Source organism: Orbilia oligospora (genome assembly GCF_000225545.1).
Source record: "Orbilia oligospora ATCC 24927 unplaced genomic scaffold scaffold00043, whole genome shotgun sequence".
In the NCBI taxonomy this organism is placed as follows: Eukaryota; Fungi; Ascomycota; class Orbiliomycetes; order Orbiliales; family Orbiliaceae; genus Orbilia; species Orbilia oligospora.
Genome location: NW_011645600.1, coordinates 271,396 through 294,715, shown reverse-complemented (window position 1 = coordinate 294,715; position 23,320 = coordinate 271,396). Strand labels below are relative to the sequence as shown.

The 23,320-nt window shown below is 45.5% G+C and overlaps 9 protein-coding genes across 9 annotated transcripts; 2 read left to right on the top strand and 7 right to left on the bottom strand.

The window, feature by feature from the left end:
- Positions 1-288: 288 nt before the first annotated feature.
- Positions 289-1,735, bottom strand: AOL_s00043g95 (uncharacterized protein; the record flags this gene model as incomplete). Its single annotated transcript, XM_011120582.1, has 5 exons — positions 289-547; positions 615-1,186; positions 1,246-1,349; positions 1,430-1,549; positions 1,621-1,735. The coding sequence occupies 5 exons, from the start codon at positions 1,733-1,735 to the stop codon at positions 289-291; spliced, it is 1,170 nt and encodes a 389-aa protein (XP_011118884.1).
- A 374-nt stretch (positions 1,736-2,109) lies between these two features.
- AOL_s00043g94 (uncharacterized protein) lies at positions 2,110-3,884 on the bottom strand (the record flags this gene model as incomplete). The annotated part of the gene is made up of 5 exons (XM_011120581.1): positions 2,110-2,433; positions 2,511-3,055; positions 3,122-3,249; positions 3,329-3,608; positions 3,698-3,884. 5 exons carry the CDS (start codon positions 3,882-3,884, stop codon positions 2,110-2,112), a joined length of 1,464 nt encoding a protein of 487 aa, XP_011118883.1.
- A 561-nt stretch (positions 3,885-4,445) lies between these two features.
- Positions 4,446-6,137, bottom strand: AOL_s00043g93 (uncharacterized protein; the record flags this gene model as incomplete). Its single annotated transcript, XM_011120580.1, has 4 exons — positions 4,446-5,332; positions 5,409-5,542; positions 5,625-5,907; positions 6,005-6,137. The coding sequence occupies 4 exons, from the start codon at positions 6,135-6,137 to the stop codon at positions 4,446-4,448; spliced, it is 1,437 nt and encodes a 478-aa protein (XP_011118882.1).
- A 636-nt stretch (positions 6,138-6,773) lies between these two features.
- On the bottom strand, positions 6,774-7,682 carry AOL_s00043g92 (uncharacterized protein; the record flags this gene model as incomplete). The annotated part of the gene is made up of 1 exon (XM_011120579.1): positions 6,774-7,682. One exon carries the CDS (start codon positions 7,680-7,682, stop codon positions 6,774-6,776), a length of 909 nt encoding a protein of 302 aa, XP_011118881.1.
- A 1,003-nt stretch (positions 7,683-8,685) lies between these two features.
- AOL_s00043g91 (uncharacterized protein) lies at positions 8,686-9,852 on the bottom strand (the record flags this gene model as incomplete). The annotated part of the gene is made up of 1 exon (XM_011120578.1): positions 8,686-9,852. One exon carries the CDS (start codon positions 9,850-9,852, stop codon positions 8,686-8,688), a length of 1,167 nt encoding a protein of 388 aa, XP_011118880.1.
- Positions 9,853-10,210: 358 nt separating this feature from the next.
- AOL_s00043g90 (uncharacterized protein) lies at positions 10,211-11,185 on the bottom strand (the record flags this gene model as incomplete). Its single annotated transcript, XM_011120577.1, has 3 exons — positions 10,211-10,574; positions 10,639-10,937; positions 11,036-11,185. 3 exons carry the CDS (start codon positions 11,183-11,185, stop codon positions 10,211-10,213), a joined length of 813 nt encoding a protein of 270 aa, XP_011118879.1.
- A 3,802-nt stretch (positions 11,186-14,987) lies between these two features.
- Positions 14,988-17,768, top strand: AOL_s00043g89 (uncharacterized protein; the record flags this gene model as incomplete). Its single annotated transcript, XM_011120576.1, has 1 exon — positions 14,988-17,768. The coding sequence occupies one exon, from the start codon at positions 14,988-14,990 to the stop codon at positions 17,766-17,768; it is 2,781 nt and encodes a 926-aa protein (XP_011118878.1).
- Positions 17,769-18,851: 1,083 nt separating this feature from the next.
- On the top strand, positions 18,852-19,203 carry AOL_s00043g88 (uncharacterized protein; the record flags this gene model as incomplete). The annotated part of the gene is made up of 2 exons (XM_011120575.1): positions 18,852-19,065; positions 19,145-19,203. The coding sequence occupies 2 exons, from the start codon at positions 18,852-18,854 to the stop codon at positions 19,201-19,203; spliced, it is 273 nt and encodes a 90-aa protein (XP_011118877.1).
- Positions 19,204-19,928: 725 nt separating this feature from the next.
- Positions 19,929-23,159, bottom strand: AOL_s00043g87 (uncharacterized protein; the record flags this gene model as incomplete). Its single annotated transcript, XM_011120574.1, has 8 exons — positions 19,929-19,970; positions 20,036-21,027; positions 21,088-21,205; positions 21,259-21,919; positions 21,977-22,161; positions 22,218-22,709; positions 22,766-22,895; positions 22,960-23,159. The coding sequence occupies 8 exons, from the start codon at positions 23,157-23,159 to the stop codon at positions 19,929-19,931; spliced, it is 2,820 nt and encodes a 939-aa protein (XP_011118876.1).
- Positions 23,160-23,320: the final 161 nt, after the last annotated feature.

The window sequence follows — 23,320 nt, the reverse complement described above, 5'->3', positions numbered from 1 at the left end:
TTCCCGACAAGCCAAGATTTGGGTACCGGGTAAGCTGAATTAGGCCGAAATGAACACCTTGCAATGCAACCGCGCCGAACGTTCTCACGAGACCGTCAGCCTCAGGTTCAGGGTTTCGGCATATTTATAGTCTGAAAATAGATGAATACAGGGGCGCCCCACATCGTTTGCTACGGTTCTAAGGATAAGGCTCGTATTATTTATTGCTATCGCCATAGATGCTTGACCTATGTATAAGTACATGCCACCCGCATAAATATAACCCCACCTCTTTGAATTGTTGAGCTTTTACTTCCATAGCTTAGCCAAGCTAGTAGCCTTATCGTCATGTCTATTCAGAATCTTAGATGTCGCAAGGTCGAAATCTTCCTGGGTAACGTGTATTCTTCGCTCGCGGAGGGCGTACATGCCTGCCTCCGTGCAGACACCCTTGAGCTCAGCTCCCGAGCATCCGTTCATCTTCTCTGCGATCTTCTTCAAGTCGATGCCGCGAGTCAAGTTCATGGAACGAGAATGGATACGGAGAATATCTGCTCTCGCCTCAACACTAAAATCATCCAATTGTAAGCGTCATGTGAGAGAGAAAAGTAATATTTTCCAAGAAAAATACTTACGTTGGTGGGGGGAATTCAATCTTCCTATCAATTCTTCCGGGCCTCAACAATGCGGGGTCGAGGATGTCCAATCGATTGGTTGCCATGATGACTTTGATATTCTTTGTCGGTTCAAATCCATCCAACTGATTCAGTAACTCCAACATGGTTCTCTGGACTTCAGAGTCACCACCACTTGACCCCTCCACTCTAGAGGACCCAATAGAATCGATCTCGTCCATGAAAATGATACTAGGCGCATGTTCTCTCGCCATAACGAACAACTCTCTGACCATTCTCGAGCCCTCGCCGATATATTTCTGGACCAATTCGGAACCCGAGACCCTAATAAACTTGCAGTCGGTATGGTGGGCGACGGCACGGGCGAGCAAAGTTTTACCAGTTCCAGGAGGCCCGTAGAGTAGAACGCCCTTTGGCTGGGCAATACCGAGGGATTCGAAAAGTTCCGGATGCTTGAGACCCAACTCAATAACCTCCTTGATTTCTTTGATCTGCTGATCCAGGCCACCAATCATGTCGTAGGTACTATCGGGAACCTTTTCGACCATCATGAGAGAGACAAGAGGGTCCACCTGTGATAAATCATGTTAATACAGGATGCTTTGATGACCGCAGCTACAGGAAGACCTACAGAGCTAGGCAATATCCTTTCCAATCGGTAGTTCTCATGTAGCAATGCTACGCGTTTACCAGCTGTGAGTTTCGCGATTTCAACCCCATCGGCAATATCGACAACTATCCGGTTGCTTTTATATCAGCATTTTGTATTTATTTTCGAAACCAGATATCGTTTGAACGTAGGTATCGTATCGTACCATATTTGCCCTCCGGATGGACCTTGACAAGCACTCTCTTCGTTCCCATAACCTTCACGACTTCACCAACGTACGATCCATGTTGTTGCAACAGTGTCAACTCCTCTCGCAGTAGTCGCACTAGATTTAAAAATAGCCTTTGTGAGTTTGTGTCGATAGCTTCGAAGCACCTAAGATGCACCGTGACGGACCTTTAGAGTTCAAATCATTCCGCGTCGCTTCCAACCGCCGTAGGACAGCTGTTGAATGTATGATTTCGAGCTTCACGCTTTCGATCTTATTTTGGTAGTAGCTATCAAGAGCCATGATGGTATGTGATATGGGAGGTATTGAGATGTGATTGTATGATGCGAATGTCGCAGCGTGATGCGGATGTGGGTAGTTGGAGAGCTGACGAAGGCGTGGGCAAGTGGGAGCTTTGAAGGCCAAGCTGCTGCGTCTCAAGCTCGCTTAACAATCTATGTGGAAAACTTGCAACAGCCTCAACGCAAGAATTCGACCTGAAACGTAGGTACTTAGTAAGTTTACAAATACGTATGACGATTCAAATTATCATGGCTTTGAAGACTATTGCACCTCTTACGTCGGGGACCTCAGATTTATATAATATCAATACTGTGTGAACTATCAATTATTTTATAATATCTTATGCTACTTATTCAAAAGTCGTTTTGTGATATTCAAGTGTTCGATTGATCACTTGGTGGAAGCTGCTCTAGATTAATAACCCCAGTGCCCGCCTGATCATTCGATACCAGCTGGTTGACCGTCTTCATCAAATTCCCATTGCCATTTATAATATCGCCTAGTCGGTCCTCCTCGTCAAAGTCGAATGTGTCACCAACAGCAGTCTGGTATAATGTCCCTTCACTGGGCTCTTTGATTATGTTGGCCACTGTCGGGATCCTGCCTCTCCCAATTTCATTCGTTTTTGAATTCGCACTATGACTTGACTTTGAGGACCTCTCCATTTCAATAGGCCGTCTAACGTCGTTGTCGTTATCCTGTTGCGTAAAACAATTAACATTCCTAAAATTCTAGAATTATAAGAACAAACGGTCAGTACTCCGAGTATTCTTACCGATTTAGACTCTTCAAACTGTGCGATAACCTCTTGGACAGGCGAGATTTCCTTCATAGATTTCCTAAGGGCTAGTTCAGCCAGGGATGGTATATTTGGCAGATCCACAGCTCTTTGCTGCTGCTGCTGCTTTCGAAGGTATTCGTCCGGGCTCATTGAGTCCAACAGGTCGGGGTTCCCAAAAACATCACCGGGTTCGATCTCTATTTCTTCAGAGCGTACTCTTGGATCTTCCTTCCTTGTAGGAATCTTCTCCTCTGAACCAATTCGACCTACGTTAGGCTGCCCTCGAAACCCACCGGTAAAAAGCCTTCCTATCCGACCTTTCGCGCTCCCAACTGTTTCTAGGAACCTTCGGGTCCTAGACGTCGAAGCGGTTGAATCCGGTCTAACTATCTCAGAATTTCCCAAAGAGCCAATTCTAAATTCAGCAGCTGGGTATTCCTTTCGCAATTTAGCGGATGCAGCCTCCACAGTCGTGCCTTCAGTATCTGGAAGCGGTCTCAGCCGATTGAACCTCTGAGGACTCCCCTTACTTCGGTGCACTATTCAATTTTCTGTATGTCAGCTCTCGGTACTTAGAGAGCCTATTCAAGTATATATGTTCTCACTATATAGCTGCTGGAACCCGGTAGGTACCTCCGGGTCCCAGAACCGAAGAGTATCTCCCACTTTGAGCCTATTTTCAGGATCCAATGTTTCATAATTGTTGTTATTTCCATACCTCTCAACAAGCCATCTATTAAAAGCGCGCATATCAGCATTTTCCTTTCTATTCCCGTATGCGACTGGCTAAAATTATAGTAGGTTCATCATACTTGCTTGCTTCGGATGCTGCCATACTGAGTGAGGGCCCGAATGATAAGTAATCTTCCTTAGATTGAGTATTTGAGATAGCATAAGCCGTAGCCTTTTCCGCCGGCCCTGGGCCTTCAATTTGAAGAACTGTTCCGGGAGGCTTGGGGAGATACTCCGGCCGCTCCCAATCAGATCCCCGGACCACCCAGTTTGCACTCCCTCCATTAGCTTCACAAGAGGTGACCGTCGGATCGATAGCATATACGCCAAGCCATGGTTCTTCTGGTGGTGGGCGGCATACTATATTAATTCCAAAAGAGGAAATGTTAGCATTGTGATACTAGTGTACCTCTCATACCATTATATCTATCCATAGAGATATCTCATACATCTCAACATGGATTGCTGGCCGTGATCCTTACGTCGTAAGCCATCATCATTATTTTCGTACCAAACCTCCCCCTCTTCGGCTTCGCTAATTATGACATTGATAATGACAGCTGATACATATGGTGCCCTTAGGAAGAGTAGGAGTGACAAGGCTCTTAAGTGCTGAACTTTACTCAACTGAACCATTTCGGGTATATACCGCCTCCTGAGGAGATCGAACATCTAAGTTATGTTACTATAAATTGGTACCATAAGACCCAGCATCGATCTAAGGTCACTTACCAACTGGTCCAAAAGTCTTCGTAGTTGAAATATAGGGTTGAAGCAACAAATATCCCAGCATCGTGTCGATAATGCTCTAATCGAGATCGGAATTAAGCGTGGCAGTCATGACTCTAAATTATAAATTACTCGCAAACCGCCGCACCCCAGGATATAACAATAACGGGTTTTTCGCCCTTCTAGCAGTTAATGAGTTATTATAAGGTATTATTATCATAACCATAGTTGTAGTTTTGTTTCCATCTTCGAAATAGACCTGTGGCTGGTGTGCGCATGGAATTCTGGAACAGTCACTACAGAACGTAAATATCACAATGGGATTTAGTAGGCCCTCCCACCGCTGTCTCCACTTAATTGCGAAACCGTGCATGAACTGAAATCAAAGGAAAGGCAATTGATTTTAGTACCATAAACTTTCATATTGCAGGTATATTCGTATTCTAGCTAAAATAAAAATATATAAATCTAGAGGACATCATTTCCAGGCCCCCCATTATCACCGAATAGATTTCTTCCATAAGCCGAGCTTTGGCGAAGAACATCTATATCTTCATCATTCTCTTCGAGCAAGTCTTCCCCTTCTTTCGGAACATTGACTGGAATGTTGTCAATTACGGGGACTAGCACATCTACAGGCTTAGCCAAAGGATAATCCTTATCCACTTTTTTGGGCAGGATGTTAGGGATTTTTGGAATACGTTGTATCAAAGACATAACCTTCCCCGTTGCCTTTTCTACAAAGGTCTCGGTATCCAGATCCTTGATGGGCTGTCGACTATGAGTAACTGGCCGCGGTTGAATGACTTCCTCGGTGCCTTTACTCTTGCTCTTGTCGTTACCCCAAAGGTTACCCCAGCGCGATGTCGATTTTGTCGGTTCATCTTTGACGACATCCTTGTTAATTCGTGACCCCGCAAGTGGTTTATCGAAAGGATTTGTGTATTTCGGATCCCATCCTTTGATCTTTGAAGGGTCACTATAACGGACTTCTTCTTTTGATTCTTCCACCCTCTCCTCCCTCGGTTTTTTACCCCCAAAGCCTATCATATTCAAAAGGGATCTCCCTAGTCCCGGATCTTTACTCGGGCGTTCGGGTCTTTGGTCAGGGAGATATGATTGTACTATGCCTTGTGGCCCAGGCTCTGGAATAACACCTTCCTCTACTGCGATGTCTTCCACGACAGCTGAGATAACCTCAGGTTCAGGATTTCGGACTACACGCTCAGGTGGTAACTCCTCGAGAACTTCCGCTTCATGAAGCTCTAGAACAACAAGGCGGATTGGTAAGAAGTCGTGGATTGGCTTGTCTGAGCGCATTATTCGCTGAATTCCTCCTTCGGTATTGCTTCCAACTAAGATTCCCTAGCCCGTCAGTACATATATACTTCTGCGAGGAGGCTTTAGAGAGGACGTATTGGAGATACTTACGCCGTAGTTGGTAATCACCCTCAAACCCATTTGGTCCTGCCCATTCAAGAATATCTCCTACCTGTAAAGGATTGTCGAAATTAATCGTTTGTGGCACTCGTTCACCATTTGCATCCGTACGAGCGACTTCAAAGCTATTGTATTTTTAAGGAAAGAGACCAAATTAACATTAATAATCTGCGAGTTTTGTCAAAAGGATTTTAGAATAGCTCTTACATTGAAGCTTCATAATTCTTATATGAGTTTGTACCATATCCAAACCAGCTGCTTGAACCCCTATCCGGATCGTTGGTCAAGGGTATCCCGCTCTGGGGCCCGACCAAATAGAGGTAAGTAAATGGGATATCACCTTCTGGCCTTCGCAAAGAGGTGCGTGCTTTCCAGTCCGGTTCCATGCCCACACCCATCGATATCCCAGGGCCCACCATCTCACAGAAAGTTACGAGTGGGTCAATCACGATAACGGGCCAAGAAGGGTTAGAATCCGGCGGCCGGCAAACTGTAAAAGTAAACGGATGTTAGAAGCGATACCATGACATAAAACAGATACAGATAAAACAAGTTAGTTATAATTGGATATATGTGGTAAGCCTTACGTTTCAGATAAGGAAGGCCGAGTGGCTCCTTAGTTTCTTCATCCAAGATCTCCACTCCAACCTCCAACGCGGACGCAGAGGATATGAGGAGCCCTATGAGAGGGACAAATACAAAAGATTTAGTTAGTCCCATTGCATTTAGTTGCGGATCGCGAAGTTTCGACTTTTTTCAAGAAAATTATCCTATTTCTGAGAATACTCCGTGATTTTTCCTTGGAGTTCATTCAACATTGCCGTGATAGTTTTGGAGGGCAATATAAAACAACCATACAACCTCTTCGTGAGTTCAACGTCACCTCCAAACCACGCATTTCCACGCGGGAACCATGGCCATGCATGGAACTTAGAATCGTGACCGAGAGCATGCCTTGAAGGGAAAGTATCTCCCTCAAACTCCATTTCCCTCACCTTATATATATATAAACAAGGTTGCGCCCTTGATATAAAGCATATTCGAATATTCTAAACTGAAAGCAGGATAACGCCGTGCGAAATATTAATACAACAGGGGAGTATTGTTAATCTAGAAAGTAGATATCCTAGTAAATTACGTGAACATTCACATATGAGCCCGTCTATTAGATTTACATTTACTTGATATATTATACATATTTACTGTCCCAGTGGCTTTGGAAGGCTGTTTTCACATTAAACTAAGTATCTTAAAATGCATTGTTTCTCGAGACATTCGATTGAATTCATTAATTATTTGGATTAACTGCAAAGACTAAGGGAAACTGAAAATTAAAACAGCCTTGTAATTTAGGCTTTAGTTAACAAACGGCTTCAAAGCCTCAGCAACAACATCCTCAATCTTCCTATCATCCTCAAAGGGGATATCATTAACCTTATAGTTACTTCCATACTTGTCCTGCTCATCAAAGATCAATCCTTGCAGAACCTGGTACCCAGCATAGGGATTTCCAGCCTTCTTCCCTTCCTCTGCAGTATTGATATAATCATCAACAGGGATATTCTCCACTTCCCACTTAGTTCCCGTAATTTTCTCAGCCACGGCAAGAAGCGATGGTTGTGTGATCTTGTAGGACCAGAAACGAACGGCCTTGTTTTTGCTCTCCTCTGGATGTGTCAAAGTCCATACCACGGCCTTCGCGATGTGCGACAGATTTGAAACGGCGACAACTTGGTTTCCGCTGCCAAAGATTGTAGCCTTCTTTTCCTTAAGGTTTAGACCGATGAAGCCAAATTGGAGACCCCAGTCGAAGAACGGACCACTAGTGATGAGTGTGTATTCAATCTTTCCGGCATCAGCTAGCTCCTTAAGACGGAGATAAACTTCGTGTTTTCCGTGGAAACCAACACGGTCCCAGAATTCTTGAACGATATCACCGTCGCTGGAGGCGATGGAACCGTATTCGGTGGGGTAGAAGCGAGTGACACCGGCTTCGACAGCTGCTTCGACAAATGGAAGCTGGTCAATGGCAGCGAGGGTAGCAACGTTCGAAACAATGGTGTCGTGACCCTTGAAGGCGGCGACTAAAGATTCGTGAGACTTATAGTCGGCCTTCTTTACGACAGTTCCAGGTGGGAATGTAGATTTAGAGTCCTCACGGGTAAGGACTGTGACGTTGAGGGAAGGTTCTGCAGTGATAGCAGCCAGAATTGGAGTACCGACGTTGCCAGAACCGCCAATGAGGAGAATGTTCTTGATGGCCATTTTTGATTTATTTATTCGGTTATATATATTATATACCCAGGTATTTATATTAGATAGGAGTATTGTAAGAGAGTGAGGTCTGTACTGAGGCTTGAGACTGTAGAGTTCAAAGCTGATGGAGTAGTAGAAGATATTTTGAAATCCGATGAGACTGGAATTGAATTTCGACGAGGAGGAAGATCCATTCCCTTTTATAAAGCCTGGGAACCGTATAACCGATCACGATATTCTGCATGCATCTTCAACCTAAATTAATCAATTCGTAGTCAATCACAACATAGTAGTGTAAGTATCATATGTCGTATACGTATGCTTCCGCGTAACTATAGCCATGCAGCTATGAGTGAATGTCAACCCTAGGATTTTCGAATATAGATCGCACAGCTTGGTAATTTCTTAGAGATACGAACTATCACGACATTCCTGACAAATTCAAGCCCATTCGCTAGATTGAAATCGCGCCAGATTCCCCAAAATTAGGGTTGGCTCGCAGCGCTGCGGAATCTCGGGCAGGCCGTGGCTTGTGCTGTCACGTTACCGCCTACCCGCGGAGTTTTGTGTTGTTGTGGTGTACGAGACCCGCACGTGGATTTCGGGTGAGAAAAAGCGACCCGAAGATGGCGGCATCTGGCACCATTCCTAGCTCCACAACTAGTCATTTGTAATCAGGTACCACACAAGCTCAAAGCGACTGGCGCAATTGCTATCGGCAAAGGGACACGGAGACCATTTCTTCAGCGGAAGCAGGTTGGTTTGCAATCTTTGTCTCAGGGCCCTTGGAAAATAAGCTTGTCACGAATACATGCTTACAAATTAAATCTTGCATGTTGAGCCATATCAATATTCTGAAATGCACTCGGGTTTAATCGGCGTTATCAGAAGGCTGGTCTCGGGCACAGCTCGCCCCAAGCTACAGGATGATTTTTTATGCTCCGAGTCCGATTCTGATATCTCATCAGGTATATTCTCGCGCAGTAGTACCTGACAACGATATACAGGATCCCTATGTTTTCACATTCTCCAGAAACTTCCCGAACCATGCACTTGGTGTATCTTCAGTTCCGTCGCCCCCCAATTGACAAGCTTTCGCCAAGTCAGCTGCAGCTTCTACGAATTCACTGCGCAATTCCGCTATGTCATCGGCATTATCCCCGTCATAGAACCCTGCAGCTAAATCGTCGGCTTTTTCTACAAGGTTCTTGCTAGTCTCCACGATTCTTTCGAGTCTGTCGATATCCTTTTCCTTCTCTACCGAATATTCCTTCCCATCTTCGGTTCCCTTGGCTTTCGTGCTGAAGACTCCACCTAGTCTTGTCACTGGATCTTTGACCCGTCTCTTCATCACAGCCGTATACAATATACTCGTCAACTTGAGCTTCTTCTGTGTTGCCTCGGCCATAGTCAGCACCTCCTTGGTAACCTTCGGCTTCTCCCTCCCTTCTATCCCGAAGAAATCGTCGTCGTCATTCAATCCAAGATCTGCGTGTATACTGCTACTCTGACTTTCAGCCTCATCAAACCCAGAGTCCTCGCCGTTGAGTTCCTCAGTTGCATCCGTAACCCATTCCTTGAACTCTGCTATGCAGTCATTCAACATATCAGCGTGAGACTGCAGCTTTAATTCGACTAGCCCTATAAGGTGCTTTTGTGATATGGCAAGAAGATTGTCTGCCGAAAACCATATCTGCCCGGTAGAGGTATATGGAGATTTTGTTGAGTCTCCAGACGTCGTGGCAGCCCCTTCGGAGATATTGCTCTGAATAGCCTGTAGCATCTCTTCAATCCCCCTTAGCAGATCTACCATACCGCTTACTACGGCAGCATGTGTAATCGACCCATATCGTTCTTTGCTTGCAATCTGTGGAGCTGAAGATGCAGCTGGGATATTCTCTGCAAGCTCGACAAGAATTCGAGCAATAGCAGGATATGTTGAGACAGCTATTGGTGGGTTCGATATCAACCCAAGTTTGGTAGCATGAGCTTTAACAAGGTTCGCAAAGTCGGCGAGGAAGGTGTAGAGTGGGACGGCAGCATAATTCTGAGAGGCAGCAACGGTAGTTGACACATCGGATGATGGGTTGTTGATGAGCTGTATGGCGAGGGTGATGGAAGATAGAGTAGAAATGAGTGCATCTGGGAGTGCAGGTAGGGACTGCTGAGGTGGTGCCATTTTGGAAGTTGAGTTTTTGGAAGTTGATTTGCTGGTTTGAAGTGGAAGATGAAGCTTGAAGATGCCGACGCCTGAAAGCGAAGAATTTGAAGATGAGCTGTGACACACACTTTAGCGTCGACAACACAACGCCCACCTCATATATGAACCTCAAGAATCGCCCTTCGACGGCTATACGCAGACGAAACCAGGTTGCGGAACATCGTGCATCATGAGAAATTAATATTCTCCTCTCCTCTAAAAACAATATTCTTGGTTTCTTCAACCTTTATTAATCTAGTATCCATCCTATACACACCACGTTGAAGTCTGTCGATTAAAACAAATTTGCAAAGATAAATGATATAGTGTGTCTCAATCAATCGAAATCCCAGGCTGGGTTCTCTTTGACCTCCCTCGCCAATAGCTCCTCAATCTTCTCTGATTTCCCTTCCTCCCAGTCCTTCCAGGTAATGCTCCAAACATTTGTATTCCTACACTTCCCTTCCTCTGTCCTTCCTAACCCCTTCTTACTATCGATGACATCTCCCTCTTTATCTTGTCGAAGTAACTTCGCACAGCGAATATTGCCTTCGAATTGAAATCCAAGTCTCGCCGCTGCTTTGTTAGAATTTTCGTTCTGCCAATGTGCCAACCATGAAGCTCGACGGAATGCAAGACCCTCGGGGCGAGGCGAAAGCAGGTACTTAATCAGTAAAGACGAGGCATGGGTGTTTATATGGCTATAAAACAAAATAGTCCCATTAGTGGATATTCATTCGGGATGTATTCATAGGATATACTAACGTCCTCCAAGCTCTTTTCAAAACAGTAACATGTCCAATCTCACCAACCAAATCCACGATACTGATGTTGATAATACCAATCCACCCTGCAACCCTGCTTAATGGTTTCTCCGCATCATATGGCCGAGAAAGATCCGTAATCAAGAATAGGCAAGACTGCTTGTCACTTCGAATACGGGTTTCATACCATGTTAAGAACTCAGCAAGAGTAGAGAATGGGCCGTAGGGAAGATATCTATAGATTATGTTCTCTGGTTCTTGCTGCAGGAGGGAGAATGCATGCTCTGCATGTAGCGAAGGCTAGGAGCACGTTAGAATCATATATTTCACATTGTTTCAAATTTCATAGTTATCAACTTTGAGAATTTTTTTTAAAGTCCAGAAGGTTGATCGCTTACGATAAATGGTTCCAATTTCACCCCGTTCGATTCGAGGGTACGTAGCGGCAGAACACAATTCAAGTCATATTCCTCTACCGGTGTATGAAGGTGATATAGATCGACAGGGAGACTCGTCTTTTCATTCTCAACTTTGTTCAAATATTGCATCTTGGGCGGCCGTGCGTAGTTGGCTATAAGGTTGACGTCGTGATCGATTGCTGAAGGCGACCGAGAGAGAGTCTAGATTAGTCCTGTAGCAGTATTGATAATTGTGTTGCTGATGTGGTAGGTCTCTTCTAGTATGACAGAGCTATAGAGCTAGAGCTACAGAGGCCGGAGAGACATGACTTCACGGAGAGTCCTAGATCGAGAGCGAAAATACTTTAAGAACGTGCAACAGGATATTCCATAGACAAGGGCATAAGAGTCACGATTTGTCATGTTAATTGTCGAAACTCTAGTCTCTACCGCTTCTAGATGCCGTAACGACATAATCCATGACTCTCCAACATGTAATAAGCATACTAGCGCCCGATTCCGCAGCAAGGGCTGGAAACTGGTCTTGCGGACTGAAAATTACGGGTTGGAATACACTGATATCGAAAGGAGGGGTCGAATGCAAACAGAGAAATTAATTTGCTTCGTGGGAGACCCAGGTTCGTAGAGGTTCATGCTATATATATAATATTGGTCCATATGATATATTATATAAGCCAGTGATTATTGTTTATATCTGTCTTCAGAGCATTTGCGCACCCTCGCTATTTCTCAAATATCAGTGGTGTAAGTCTCGTAAAATGGTAATTTACATGCGTACGACGTTCAATTGAGAGGTCCAATACGTGGAAGTAGGTTACACAACATAATCGGGGGATATATAATCGTTTGATATAGGTGTCGTTATCGTTGAGCTTTAAGTTACGGGACTCTTATCATAATGTAGGAACTTGTAGAATTCGCTTCGCTCTGGATCAGGAGACTTACATAGAGGTTTTGTAGTTTTAAAAGGGTGCTTAAACGTTTAGGGACTTTAAACAAGCTTAAAGCAACGGCGGTCACGGATTCGCAAGGGTAATCCCGCCCAAGTTACCAGGCTTAAATGTCTCGACCGGGCACATCGACTTTATAGTCGTAATCACAGATCGTCGACAAGCGATCATAGATCTAGTGTTACGTATACTCGACCTTGATTACTTGCGTAGCCCTGGGCTGAGGCGATGTCGATTTCACGTGTGAGGATTTCAGGAGAACTTCACAAGAAATACTTCGATATGCTTGGCCGATTCCTAGAACTTTAATGGCCTTGGCTACTCATCAAACTCGCAGTAGCGTTGTAGAAAGCGAGGTTAGTAATTTCCCTATTTGTCCGAATATTCCCTATATCCCTTATTCATGCCTTAGTATTTCGTAAGGAGAAGTCCTTCCAAGGCTGTTGTTTGAGAGTGCGTACGGAATTCGGCACTTGCCTGGACAGATCTATGAGGCAAATGAAGCAGCGGAATGGCACAAGGTTCCGTATTCTCAGTTCCTTTGGGTGACGGATCTGCGGGGTCTTCAATCTCGGGACCTGCATATTGGGAGTCTGGGCAGTTTTTCGCTTGTTGGCGTGACTTGGATATCAAATATTGTTTTGAACATTTTCGATAACAACAGCCATTTTATAATGGGAAACAAGGTCAAGCGGATCGGGAGAGAAAGATGGTCTCAAATAGTCGAGAGGCCTTAGAGTTATCATATAGGTAGAAAAAAGCATCAATCCCCCCTCGGCATTAAACACATCCGTCGATGGGTTCCTCGCGTAAGATCTACCGAGGGTGCATGATTCAACGTTGCAATCCATATAGTGGATTATCGATGCGTAAAGGCACGGATGGTGTCTGGAGATACTTACCCGATAGTTTCTCGATATTCGTGTTCTCGACCGCCGATGATGTTGTATGTAACACGGTCACATCGGCCCGCCTTGTCGTGCTATTTTTGCTAGAATCTAAACTTTTTTAGTGCAATGGTTTGTATATCGAAAACTTTTTTTCTCCTCCCTTCCCTGTAGCTTGCTGAGCTCAAGCTTCGGACGTCGATCCTTCGATAGCCGCTTTAGGCCAGAAGAAGTTTTTTTTTCCCTTCAAATATTTTCCCCCTCTTCCCCCAAAGGAAAGGTAGAAAGAGTATTCTTAGACCAGTTCAGCTGAGCAAGTTGCGCAAGACTGTCTATGGCGATATAGTCCAAGGCGGGATGGTCTAATTTTGGTGGCTGCAATTTTTGAATTAAAAAATTTTTGTCGACAGCATTGCATTGTCAGTATTGTGTATTGCCATCGCATTGGCAATTGATAATTAATTAATGATGTCCCCTGAGTCCGTGGGACAAGGCCGACGGAAGGCCGGACACTAGATGTCAGCTATGATTCTCCCGAGCAAGCACCCGCTGCTTGCATCCAAACGTTCATGCAGTTAATCACCCCCAGTTAACCGATGATCTCATAGTACTGACATCGGAGCGCCATCATCCAATCGATCTGGGTCCGAAACGTCGCTAAAATTTTGTAACCCACCCTGACCATAATATCCCCACCGGGCATCTGGATTGGCATTTTCGTGGTGTCGAGAAGATTTCAGGGACGGGTTCGAATGTTGTGGCGAACGGCCTAGCCAGAGACACCATGAGAGGATTGTCTAAGAAAAAAAAGTTTGCGATTATCCCAACATGGTAATAAACGTATGAATAGTCTCAACGTTTTGCCCGTGGTTGGCATGCGGGTCATGGCCGGCCATGCGAGCAATTCGAATTCGTGCCAGAAGGATGGATCAAATGTTGCAAATACCATGATCAGACAGGGCCCACATACTTTGGACGCTCACAATAATGTAGCCCGTCGATCAATTGATCTCAAGCAGGATGTGTAATTAATAAAAAGACGCAGCACCGAAGCCTGGCCTGCCAGGGAAGACGAGAATTTTGGCATCCCACATCAGAGAAGCATCCCTGAGCCCCCTCTGACTTGGTATCCGTCCATTCGTTCCTTGATTGCATCTAGCCGGTGGGTCCCTGTTCTTTCGTACTAGTTAGAGCGGCCGATCGACCTCCAACATCGGGTTATATTCAACAGGTCCCTTTGCTTCTAGGAAGGAGGGAGCTAGAAGGAAAAGAAAGCAAGGAAGGAGAAGACTTCACCGTTCATTTTCGTATCTTCTTCAAGGGCCCCTGAAGACCGACCTTATTTACCTACAATATAAACCTTTTATTCCTTTGATTCCCTTTATCGTTTTTCTTATCCAACCCTCGTCCTTCACTCTTTCTCTTCCTTTTTCTCTCTGTCTCTCTTTCACTCTAAGCTTGCCTTTCTTTTGTTACTAGGGAAAGGTGTCGTCAGTTGTGATCTCTTGATATCGTCATTTTTCAGGGATCGGTTTTATATTTCTCGTTATATGAGAGCGTATTATCACTCTGTACTAGAATTTTGGTACCTGCGTCACTTGCCTTCGGTTGGTGCTCCCACACTCGTTTCGGTCTTTCCAACAGCATAAAAAGTATCTTCGAAACCCGCAGTCGCCATACACAGAGTAAAGCAGTAGTTCCTGGAGAACGTTAACAGACTAGAAAAGAAAGTCGACTTTATTTCGATTTGATCTGATTTCTTTTTTACAAAGCGAAGAAGGGTTGAAGAAACCATTCACACATCCCAATCATTGGCTTCCAGCGTGTGACAACAACACCTGACAGCTGCCCAAACAGCCCACAACACATATCTCCAACTTCACCACTGCACCGCGGCCCCATATATCTGCTACCACCACCTCACTACCACCCCCCTGGCAATTTACTAATATCATCACCACTACTGCATTCAATTTTTCCGACCTACTCTCACTCTCTATTTCTCCTTTTTTTCTATCTTCCAATACACTTATTAATCCGTTCCGTCATTTCTTGACCAACAGGAAGGAGGTCAAAATCATATATTCCTCCAACATGTCTTCACAACATCCAGCGGGCAGGGCTGGCTTCCAGCCCATAGACCCGTCATTCCAGCGACCTTCAGAAGACCATGTCGTCAACATACCTCTTACACCAATTGAGTCTCACCGCTCACTACGGACCAAAGAGGAGTCCGTCACAGCATTCAATCCCAGCACCGACAAAGTCACACGACCACCGTTTGAAAGGGCGGATCACACACTAGACGCCCTTGGACCCTTCGAGAGAAAAGGTGGGAAGCGAAGGCTATTGAGAGATGGCCAAAGCTTCAACGATGGCGAAGAAACTGCTTTGACCAAAGTTGGTTTGCTATATGAGAAAATTCTCAACTTCAGTTTCATTACTAGATGGATGATATATATCGCTCCACTGGCGTTGGCACTTGCTATCCCAATCATCGTTGGATCGACTGCTGCTCCAAACGCTACGATTGGAGGCGTCCGTATTGTTTGGTTCTTTGCTTGGACTGAGATCGTCTGGTGCTCACTATGGGTTTCCAAAATGGTCGCGAAATGCTTGCCTATTGTCTTCAAGACTCTCGTTGGGGTCATTAGCAGCGGTACCCGCAAGTACTACAAGGTCATTCAACAGCTCGAAGTACCTCTATCTCTCGTTGGTTGGTGTTTCGCCAGTTTCATCTCATTTCTCCAGATTATGACCCATAACCCCGATAAACGCAGGGAAAGGCTTACAGATCCAACTGCAACTGATACTAAACCGTGGCAGAGCAAAATGAATCTTGTCCTTGCTGCTGCTTTGGTTTCATCCTTGATCTTCCTTGTCAAGTCTGTCATTGTCCAGTTGATCTCGGTTCAATACCACCAAAAGCAATTCTCTGCAAGAATCCTCGCAAACAAAGATTACATCAAGGTTCTTTCCATACTCTTGGAGACTTCACGACAGGCATTCCCTGCTTACTGCCCCGAGTTTGCTGAAGAGGATTATATTTTGCACGCTGGATTGGTGAATGGGTTAGGAAGTCCACTGGCCAAGCAAAGTGGTGCTGCCACTCCCATGAGGCTCCTTCATCAAATCGGGCGGGTAGGAGACAACATCACATCCGCAGTTGGCCATGTCGCAAAGGAGATTACTGGACGAAATGTTCTAAACCCTAACTCTGCAAGGTCTGTAGTAGTTAATGCTCTCGCACGAAGGACTACTATAGAGGCGCTTGGTCGTCGTATCTGGATGAGCTTTGCAGAAGAAGGAAAAGATACACTCTATGTAGATGACTTCCTCGAAGTTCTCGGTGTGGACAGACAAGAACAAGCTAAAGCGGCTTTCGTTATGCTCGACAAAGATGAGAATGGGGATATTTCATTGGATGAAATGATCGGAACGATTCTAGAAGTTGCTCGTGAGCGCAAGGCTTTGGCTAAGAGTATGGGAGATATTGACTCTGCCATCTCTGCCCTCAATTCGCTCCTTTCCGCCATTGTCTTCGTCGTCATCATCTTCGTCTTTGTTGCTTTCTTAAATCAGAACTTTGTTACCACCCTTGGTACCGCCGGAGCCACTTTGCTCTCTCTTTCTTTCGTCTTCGCCGCCACTGCTCAAGAAATTCTAGGCTCCTGCATCTTTATTTTTGTCAAGCATCCATATGATGTTGGTGACAGAATTGACCTCGAGCTAAAAGAATATATTGTCGAACACATCTCCCTCCTCTACACCGTCTTCCGCCAAGTCGAAACCAACAAATCCGTCCAAGTTCCAAACAACATTCTCAATGGCAAGTATGTCGAAAATGTCACCCGCTCTGGACCCATGCGCGAAGTCGTTATGTTTAATGTTCATTTCGACACAAGCATGCGCGAGATCATGCTTCTCCGGTCAGAGCTCATGATGTTCGTTGAAGAAAATAACCGTGACTTCCGATCCGATAACTTGAACGTTGAGATCAACGCTGTGAAGCTTGATAGTTTGGAACTTAGAGTCGAAATTAGGTACAAAGGAAACTGGGCCGACCAACCTAAACGAGTCGAGCGCAGAAACAAGTTCATGTCCGCTTTAGTCGCCGCCCTTCGCAAGATTCCAATTTACGGACCTGGTGCTGGCGATCCAGGCCTCGGTGAAGGAGCCAACGCCCAATACTTCGTTACCATCGACCCCACCGAAGCGCAAAGACGCAAAGAACAAGCTGCGAAAGACAAGGATGCTAAACGATTCAGGACCGAGGAAGAAATCGAAGCCGAGGAGGCAACCAAAGAAGCTAGTTCGTCGGCACCTGGATCCGTACCCCTGGCTGGACCTACAATCCTAACAACTTCGCCTTCTCAAACGAATCTCAATATGCAGACCGATCCCCGTGATGATACCCTTCTAGGTGATGATGCAAGTTTAATCTCTCGTACTCGATCCACTCGTCGTAACGACCTAAACCAAGTTCGCGATATCCTACGGATGCAGAGCACTACCGGACGCCGTAGACGTAATGGCTCACTATCGACGCAGGAAGGTGTCTCTCCAATAGTTAGGACAACGACTGGGTTCCAATCCCTAGCCCTGTCCCAAAGCCGTGATAATTTTAGACGGCCAAGTATCCCAAGCCCAATATCACAGCTCCCGCCACAGCAACAGTTCTACCAGTCTTATGCTCAACCGGGGTCGTCGTACCACGGGCAGCCGCCCCAGCCGCCCCCACAATCTCAACTGCCACAACTGCCACAGCAGCAGCAGCAACAACAACAGGGACAACAATCCCAGTACCCACAACCCGGCCCGGCGCCACGAGACTCTCGAGACCCATCAAATAGGGACCCGTCAAATAGAGTTTAAAGAAAGCATGAACTAGAAGAAAATGGTGAAATATTTGATAAAGGCGGTTGGTTGGTACACATATGATTATACAGAGACAAAAGGTTTCATGAGCTAGACTGCAAGATTGTTTCTTTTGTGTTTTAGGTATCATTTTTTTTTTTTTTTTTACAAAAAAGGGCGTCAACATGTTTATCTTCGCATAACGGCCCTAGATCATCGTAACTGTTTTTCTTTCTGCCCTTCAAAATGTATCTATTTTAGCCTTATGATTTTTAAAAACTTTCACAATATAATATATTATTGCCATTACAAGAAATACCTTTCGCATCTCGATTCAACTTGATTCATCGATCACAACGCATAAGTCTTGTGGGATTTGGCATTCAAAGCAATTAGTTACTGAATCTGGACGAGATGCCTATTTGGGCGACCTACTTGTGCGACATCTCACGATCCGACAACCTCCAAGTTAGCTCGAGCTCATGATCCCATTTTAGGAAGCTAGTGGCCTCGTCTACTTCCGGATTATACGGTTGAATTCTTAAGACAGCAGATTTCACCCGATCAAACTAAAGACCAAAAAATCCTTCTAGAAAACCAAAGGTCTTTTTTCTATCTAAGAATCTAAGAAGAACTTACCCAAGTAACTATTTCCCCAGGTTTCGGATCCGCGAGTCCGAACGCACCAGCTTCCAAAGAAGGGATTAAGACATCTCCCAAATTTTCTTCGGTCAAGGATTAGCATCTTCTAATCTCGATCAGACTCGCAATTATTCCATTCGGTAACGACGGTTTACAGTCATTCTGACCTGATCTTTCGGAAATTATTCTCGCTTCGAAGGTCCTCGACTAAGGACACGCTTGTCGTAAAAAATGAAGGTCGGAACATTTGTTCAAACGTGCGCTAACGTTTGAGGAGACTCATTGAGGTTTTCAGATACTCAGAAAATGTATATATAAACATACCAGAATCTATCGTTTTATTCAAATTGAAAGGACATCAATCCACAATCCACTCTCATTCAACCCTCAATTATCAGAAAAGAAACACTTAGTCATTCTTTAATTTAAATTCGACTTTCCTTCTACAAGTTTATCAAAATGAAGTTCCTCACTGTCGCCACCGTCGCCGCCCTCCTCACTGCCGTCCAGTGCGCTCCAGCCGCTGCTCCAGCCGCCGCTCCAGCTCCAGCCGCCGCCCCAGTTCCTTGGTTCTGGGACAAGCCATGGGACCATGCCAGGTGCAACAAGTCTACCCACAAGGTCTATCCAGAAAACCCAATGTTGAACGACTTCTGCCGCTCAAACTGCAATAGTATGATATTCCCCTCTACCCCAACTAAATTTATATTTTTTATTGAATATATTGCTCACTCTTTTCCCAATTTTAAAAGACTGTGTTTCGATGAAAGTGGATTGCAAGAGAAAGTTGACCCAGATCTGCGAGATCTAAATTACAGACTGTAATTATTACCGGAGGGACACCACTATTTGATACGGCTTTAAAATGTGTATCCACATTGGTTACCCGAAGGTCGAGCCAAACTTCATTTCACCTGTATATAGTCCTACCATAATTTATAATGATTGAAGGCTCCGAATTCACTTCCAAGACCCTATGCATATGGAGCTTGACGAATTAACTTGTCATGTCACCTGTAAACTTGAGCTTAATGAGAAAGAGGTGGCAATAATGAAGGGCCATTGAGCCCTTGCCTACCGAAATTTAGTGGGGAGGTACCAAAATTTCGTGAAATTCAGCGCTTATGAATGATTACGCAGATAAACCTAATGTACAATTCATACCAGTAAAGCTCTTATCTAAGATCCGACCCCTCAAGCTGCACTAGAGGGTAAAAAAGGGAAAGTAGAGCTAAATGTGTCACAAGATGATTATTTAAACAACGATGCTATTGGGTTCGTATTTGGAGGGATCGCTTCCCCCGAGGGACTACCCTTCGATTTCTTTGGAATTTTCCGAAAACTCTTCCCTTTAGAAGATCTCCTCGAACTCGGACTACGGGGTGGGCTTGTGCTCGAGCCCGAGCTTGAAGATCTCGCATGTCGGGCCGATTGATTATTGGAACTTTTGGCAAGGTGGCGTCTGGGCGGTTCTGGAGTTCCGAGTAGGGGAGCTTGCCCTAGCTGTCGTTGGTCCGTGAAACTTGGAGGGATTTCCTACTCCATCGAAGTCATCTGGCTATAGACATCTGGGGGCATCTGTAGAGTTGAATAAAACGTTAGTACATACCCCATACGAATTTGTAACTGAGTATCCAACAAACCTTATATTGGATCATTCCTGCATAGATCAATGCACTTCGTCCCTTGCCGCTCAGCTCCCTAATCTTAAGTTCCTTTGCCGCATCCTGGAAGCTGGCGTTCTTCAGTATTGTCAAAAGCCTATTAGTACAGTTGACGCTCATGACAAGTAGCTGTGGAATGGTGCGCGACACAGTTTCGTGCAATGTTGCGAAGTTTTGTGCACGACGGCGGATAGCTCCAATATCAGCGTTGGGGCTAAGTGGGATGACATCAAGGCTTTCAATGCGCTGGAGGCATTCCTCGGGTCTGTTGGCACGATAGAGCTTCTTGGCTTCGTCAATACGGATAAGCACACCACAGGATTCCCAGTTTTGCTTGGACACTTTGCCGTATATCGAGGCGTTTCTCGAGTAGACTTCGTTAATATTCCTTGCGAGCTGAGCGGGGTCTTCAACCGAAGTCAATGAAATACTCTGGTTGATTGGCTGACCCTGGGCATTTAATCCAACAGTTGGATTGCTGCCAATCCAGTTGTCGTCAGTTTCGCCCGCCGCTAATGAATCACTGAGGTTCTTGTTCACCAAGGAAACGACAGTATCGTAGTCCTCGCCCAAGTGATACAAAAGGATGGCGTCTGATGTTCTCCCATCGTCATCAGCTTGAGCGGCCGCTTGATGGGTGATTGTATGAAGATATTCATCTTCATTGCTCAACTTGAGGACTCTGAGGCGCCTTTGGATGGTACCTCGCTCTCGGGAGCCATCGGATCTGACATCACCCAACAGTCTAGCAAAATCACGAGTTTCCAGAACAAGCTCTCTTAGGGCTTCATGGCAAAGTCTGAGCTGCTGTTCCCCACCAACATCGCTATTTAAACAGATTAGCGAAAGATAATCGACGGCCTCTTCACTGTTGGTCTTTCTGAAATCCTGTGTGTAGTGCCCGACGAGACGAGCAAAGTTAATTCGAGCTTCTTGCTCTTCCTGTCTTGATCTTCCTTTGGCATACGACACTGTACTGTCATTAGCATCCATTTACTAGACATTCGATCGAGTATGTATCCTGCACTTACGCAAGTTGGTGTGGTTTGCCCCGGTCTCATCAGCTACTCTCAATAAACCGTAATAGCTAAGAGCAATGGCGAAATGGACGGCATCGACGTAGAGGAAGGAGTAGAGATATTGGACAGCCTTGGGGATATTAGAATACTTTCTCTGACACAATTTAGGAGACTCAAACTCACCGTTTCGAAAAGGCCTGCCATTAACAGCATTTGGAAATACAGAATAAAGTTACTATTAGCAAGCCCGAAGTGCGGCCCACCGAATCCAACAATGGCCTTTCTCAGGTCTGCGTTGGTATAAACCTCTGGAGCAGGCTCGTCCCCGGCAGTTGATTCTCGGGTAAGAACCAGCTGGAGCCACATCCAATCTTCTGCAGTTGGCAAGATATCCTGTAGGACCCTCTTTTGCAGTTCGCATCGTCCAATGATCTTGTAACAAGCGTGTTTATAAGGATCCATTCCCTCAGCTCGGAACTTGATACGCTGATTCCATTCCGCATGCAATCGGTCTAGTAGGTTGCGCTGCAACCGTCGATCTGGGGAATTGGCGTAGGCTGTGATGTAGTGAACGAAGTTCTTCTCGAGTTTGGCGAACGAGTCTGCATGTTTCTGGACGAAGCCAGCCGCTTCGGAAACTTTACCGCAGCGGATTAGGTAGAAAACGACACCCCAGCCGGGCCAGTCGTTGACAGATTCAAAGGTGACTTCTTTGTATTTGTCTCTCGACTGGCTCATCCGGACATTGATAAAGCCCTTGACTTTAAACTCCGGATCTGGGATGCCTCCAACCTTGGCCTCGTCTGGGAATCTTGCGACGGTATCTTCAACCTGAGCGTAGAAACTGAAAGAGTGTTAGTTTCTCTTTTGGCAAAACCTTGAGACTGGCATTTAAACGTACGTCGATTCTAAAAAGCCTCGCGCCCCGCTCTCGATTCGTTGGCGCAGAATCAACGCTTCTTGGCTATTATAATCCGCCTTTAGATAGGCCTTTGCGAACTGTCGTTCCTTAGGTCCATTGATATCCCCTGTTTCGCCCACAATCGAATGCAACATCTTCCATGCATCGTTCAATTGTGTGGATATCTAGCGTTTATTAGTGAATGCGTTCCGGCAAGTTAGGAACCATAAGTTTTACTCACTAAGTCTGAAGATGACCTCGTGACATCTAGGAAGCTTTCGATCAGTTTGGGGGAGGCGCCCCCCGTCCTTGCATCGTTCAACTTCTGGACAGTTTTGGCATAGTTCGCCTGGCGGTTGAACATTTGCTCCATTGGAGCTCCTTGGTGCTCCTTGACGGTATCTTCGAATGCCCATGCCTGATTTCCAACCTTTGGTGGTGTACCGAGAACCAACGATCCCAAACTTGCATGTGTGAGTCTACTCCTACCATACGTGCTCCCGCCAGCGCGGCTAGCCAGGGAGGCCCCAAACGACGACTGACCAAAAGGTGTGTTTTGTGCCCCATCCGAAGGCTTAGTAAGCCCAAAGTGTTCATAAATCTTCTTTCTTTGGTCGTCCCAATCAATATTCAGGTTATTAAGAAGATAAGATTCGAATTCCAAGGTAGTTCGTTTGATCCCTTCTTCGATGGCCTTGCTGATGCTTTGCTCCTTGCGATTTCTCAAAAATCCCTGTAAAGTTTCATAAGTATAATTCTCCGTATTTTGATCGCTCATCAAAAACGTACATCAATGTCTATATCAACTTGTCCGGTGACGGTAGTTCTAACGGGTGCTTCCTCGAAATTGAAATCTACAGACTCAAGCTCCTTGAGCGCCTGCTCAGAGTTGACGCCAGCTGCTTGTAACAGGTAATGCCTATCCACACCTCCATGTTAGCGCCGATTCACAGTATATGCGGACATCGAGAAAGAATCCTTACGCCCTGGCGTCAACACTCCGCGACGGATCCCCGCCTTGCAGGTTCTTCGCACGGCGTTCTATTTCGCCCAAACCGAGCTGTATAGATGGTAAATCCGGTAGCTTCGTATCATTTCGTAGCTTTCGTGAGTTTTCGAGAAGGTCGCCTAGAATCGAGGCGCTCAAGATGCCGGCACCCTCTTTTGGCGCCGGGGTCGCCATCTTGATCAAAGAATGGAGTCGAGAGATGGAGATGTCGAGATTGAAGGGAGTATTTGGTGATTTAGCGATTGGTAGAGTATGCAATTGACGAGGATTAAAGACCTAGAAGACCAAGAATAATGGTGGTCGGGAGCAGCAGAGGTTTTCGGAGTGGCTGAAGT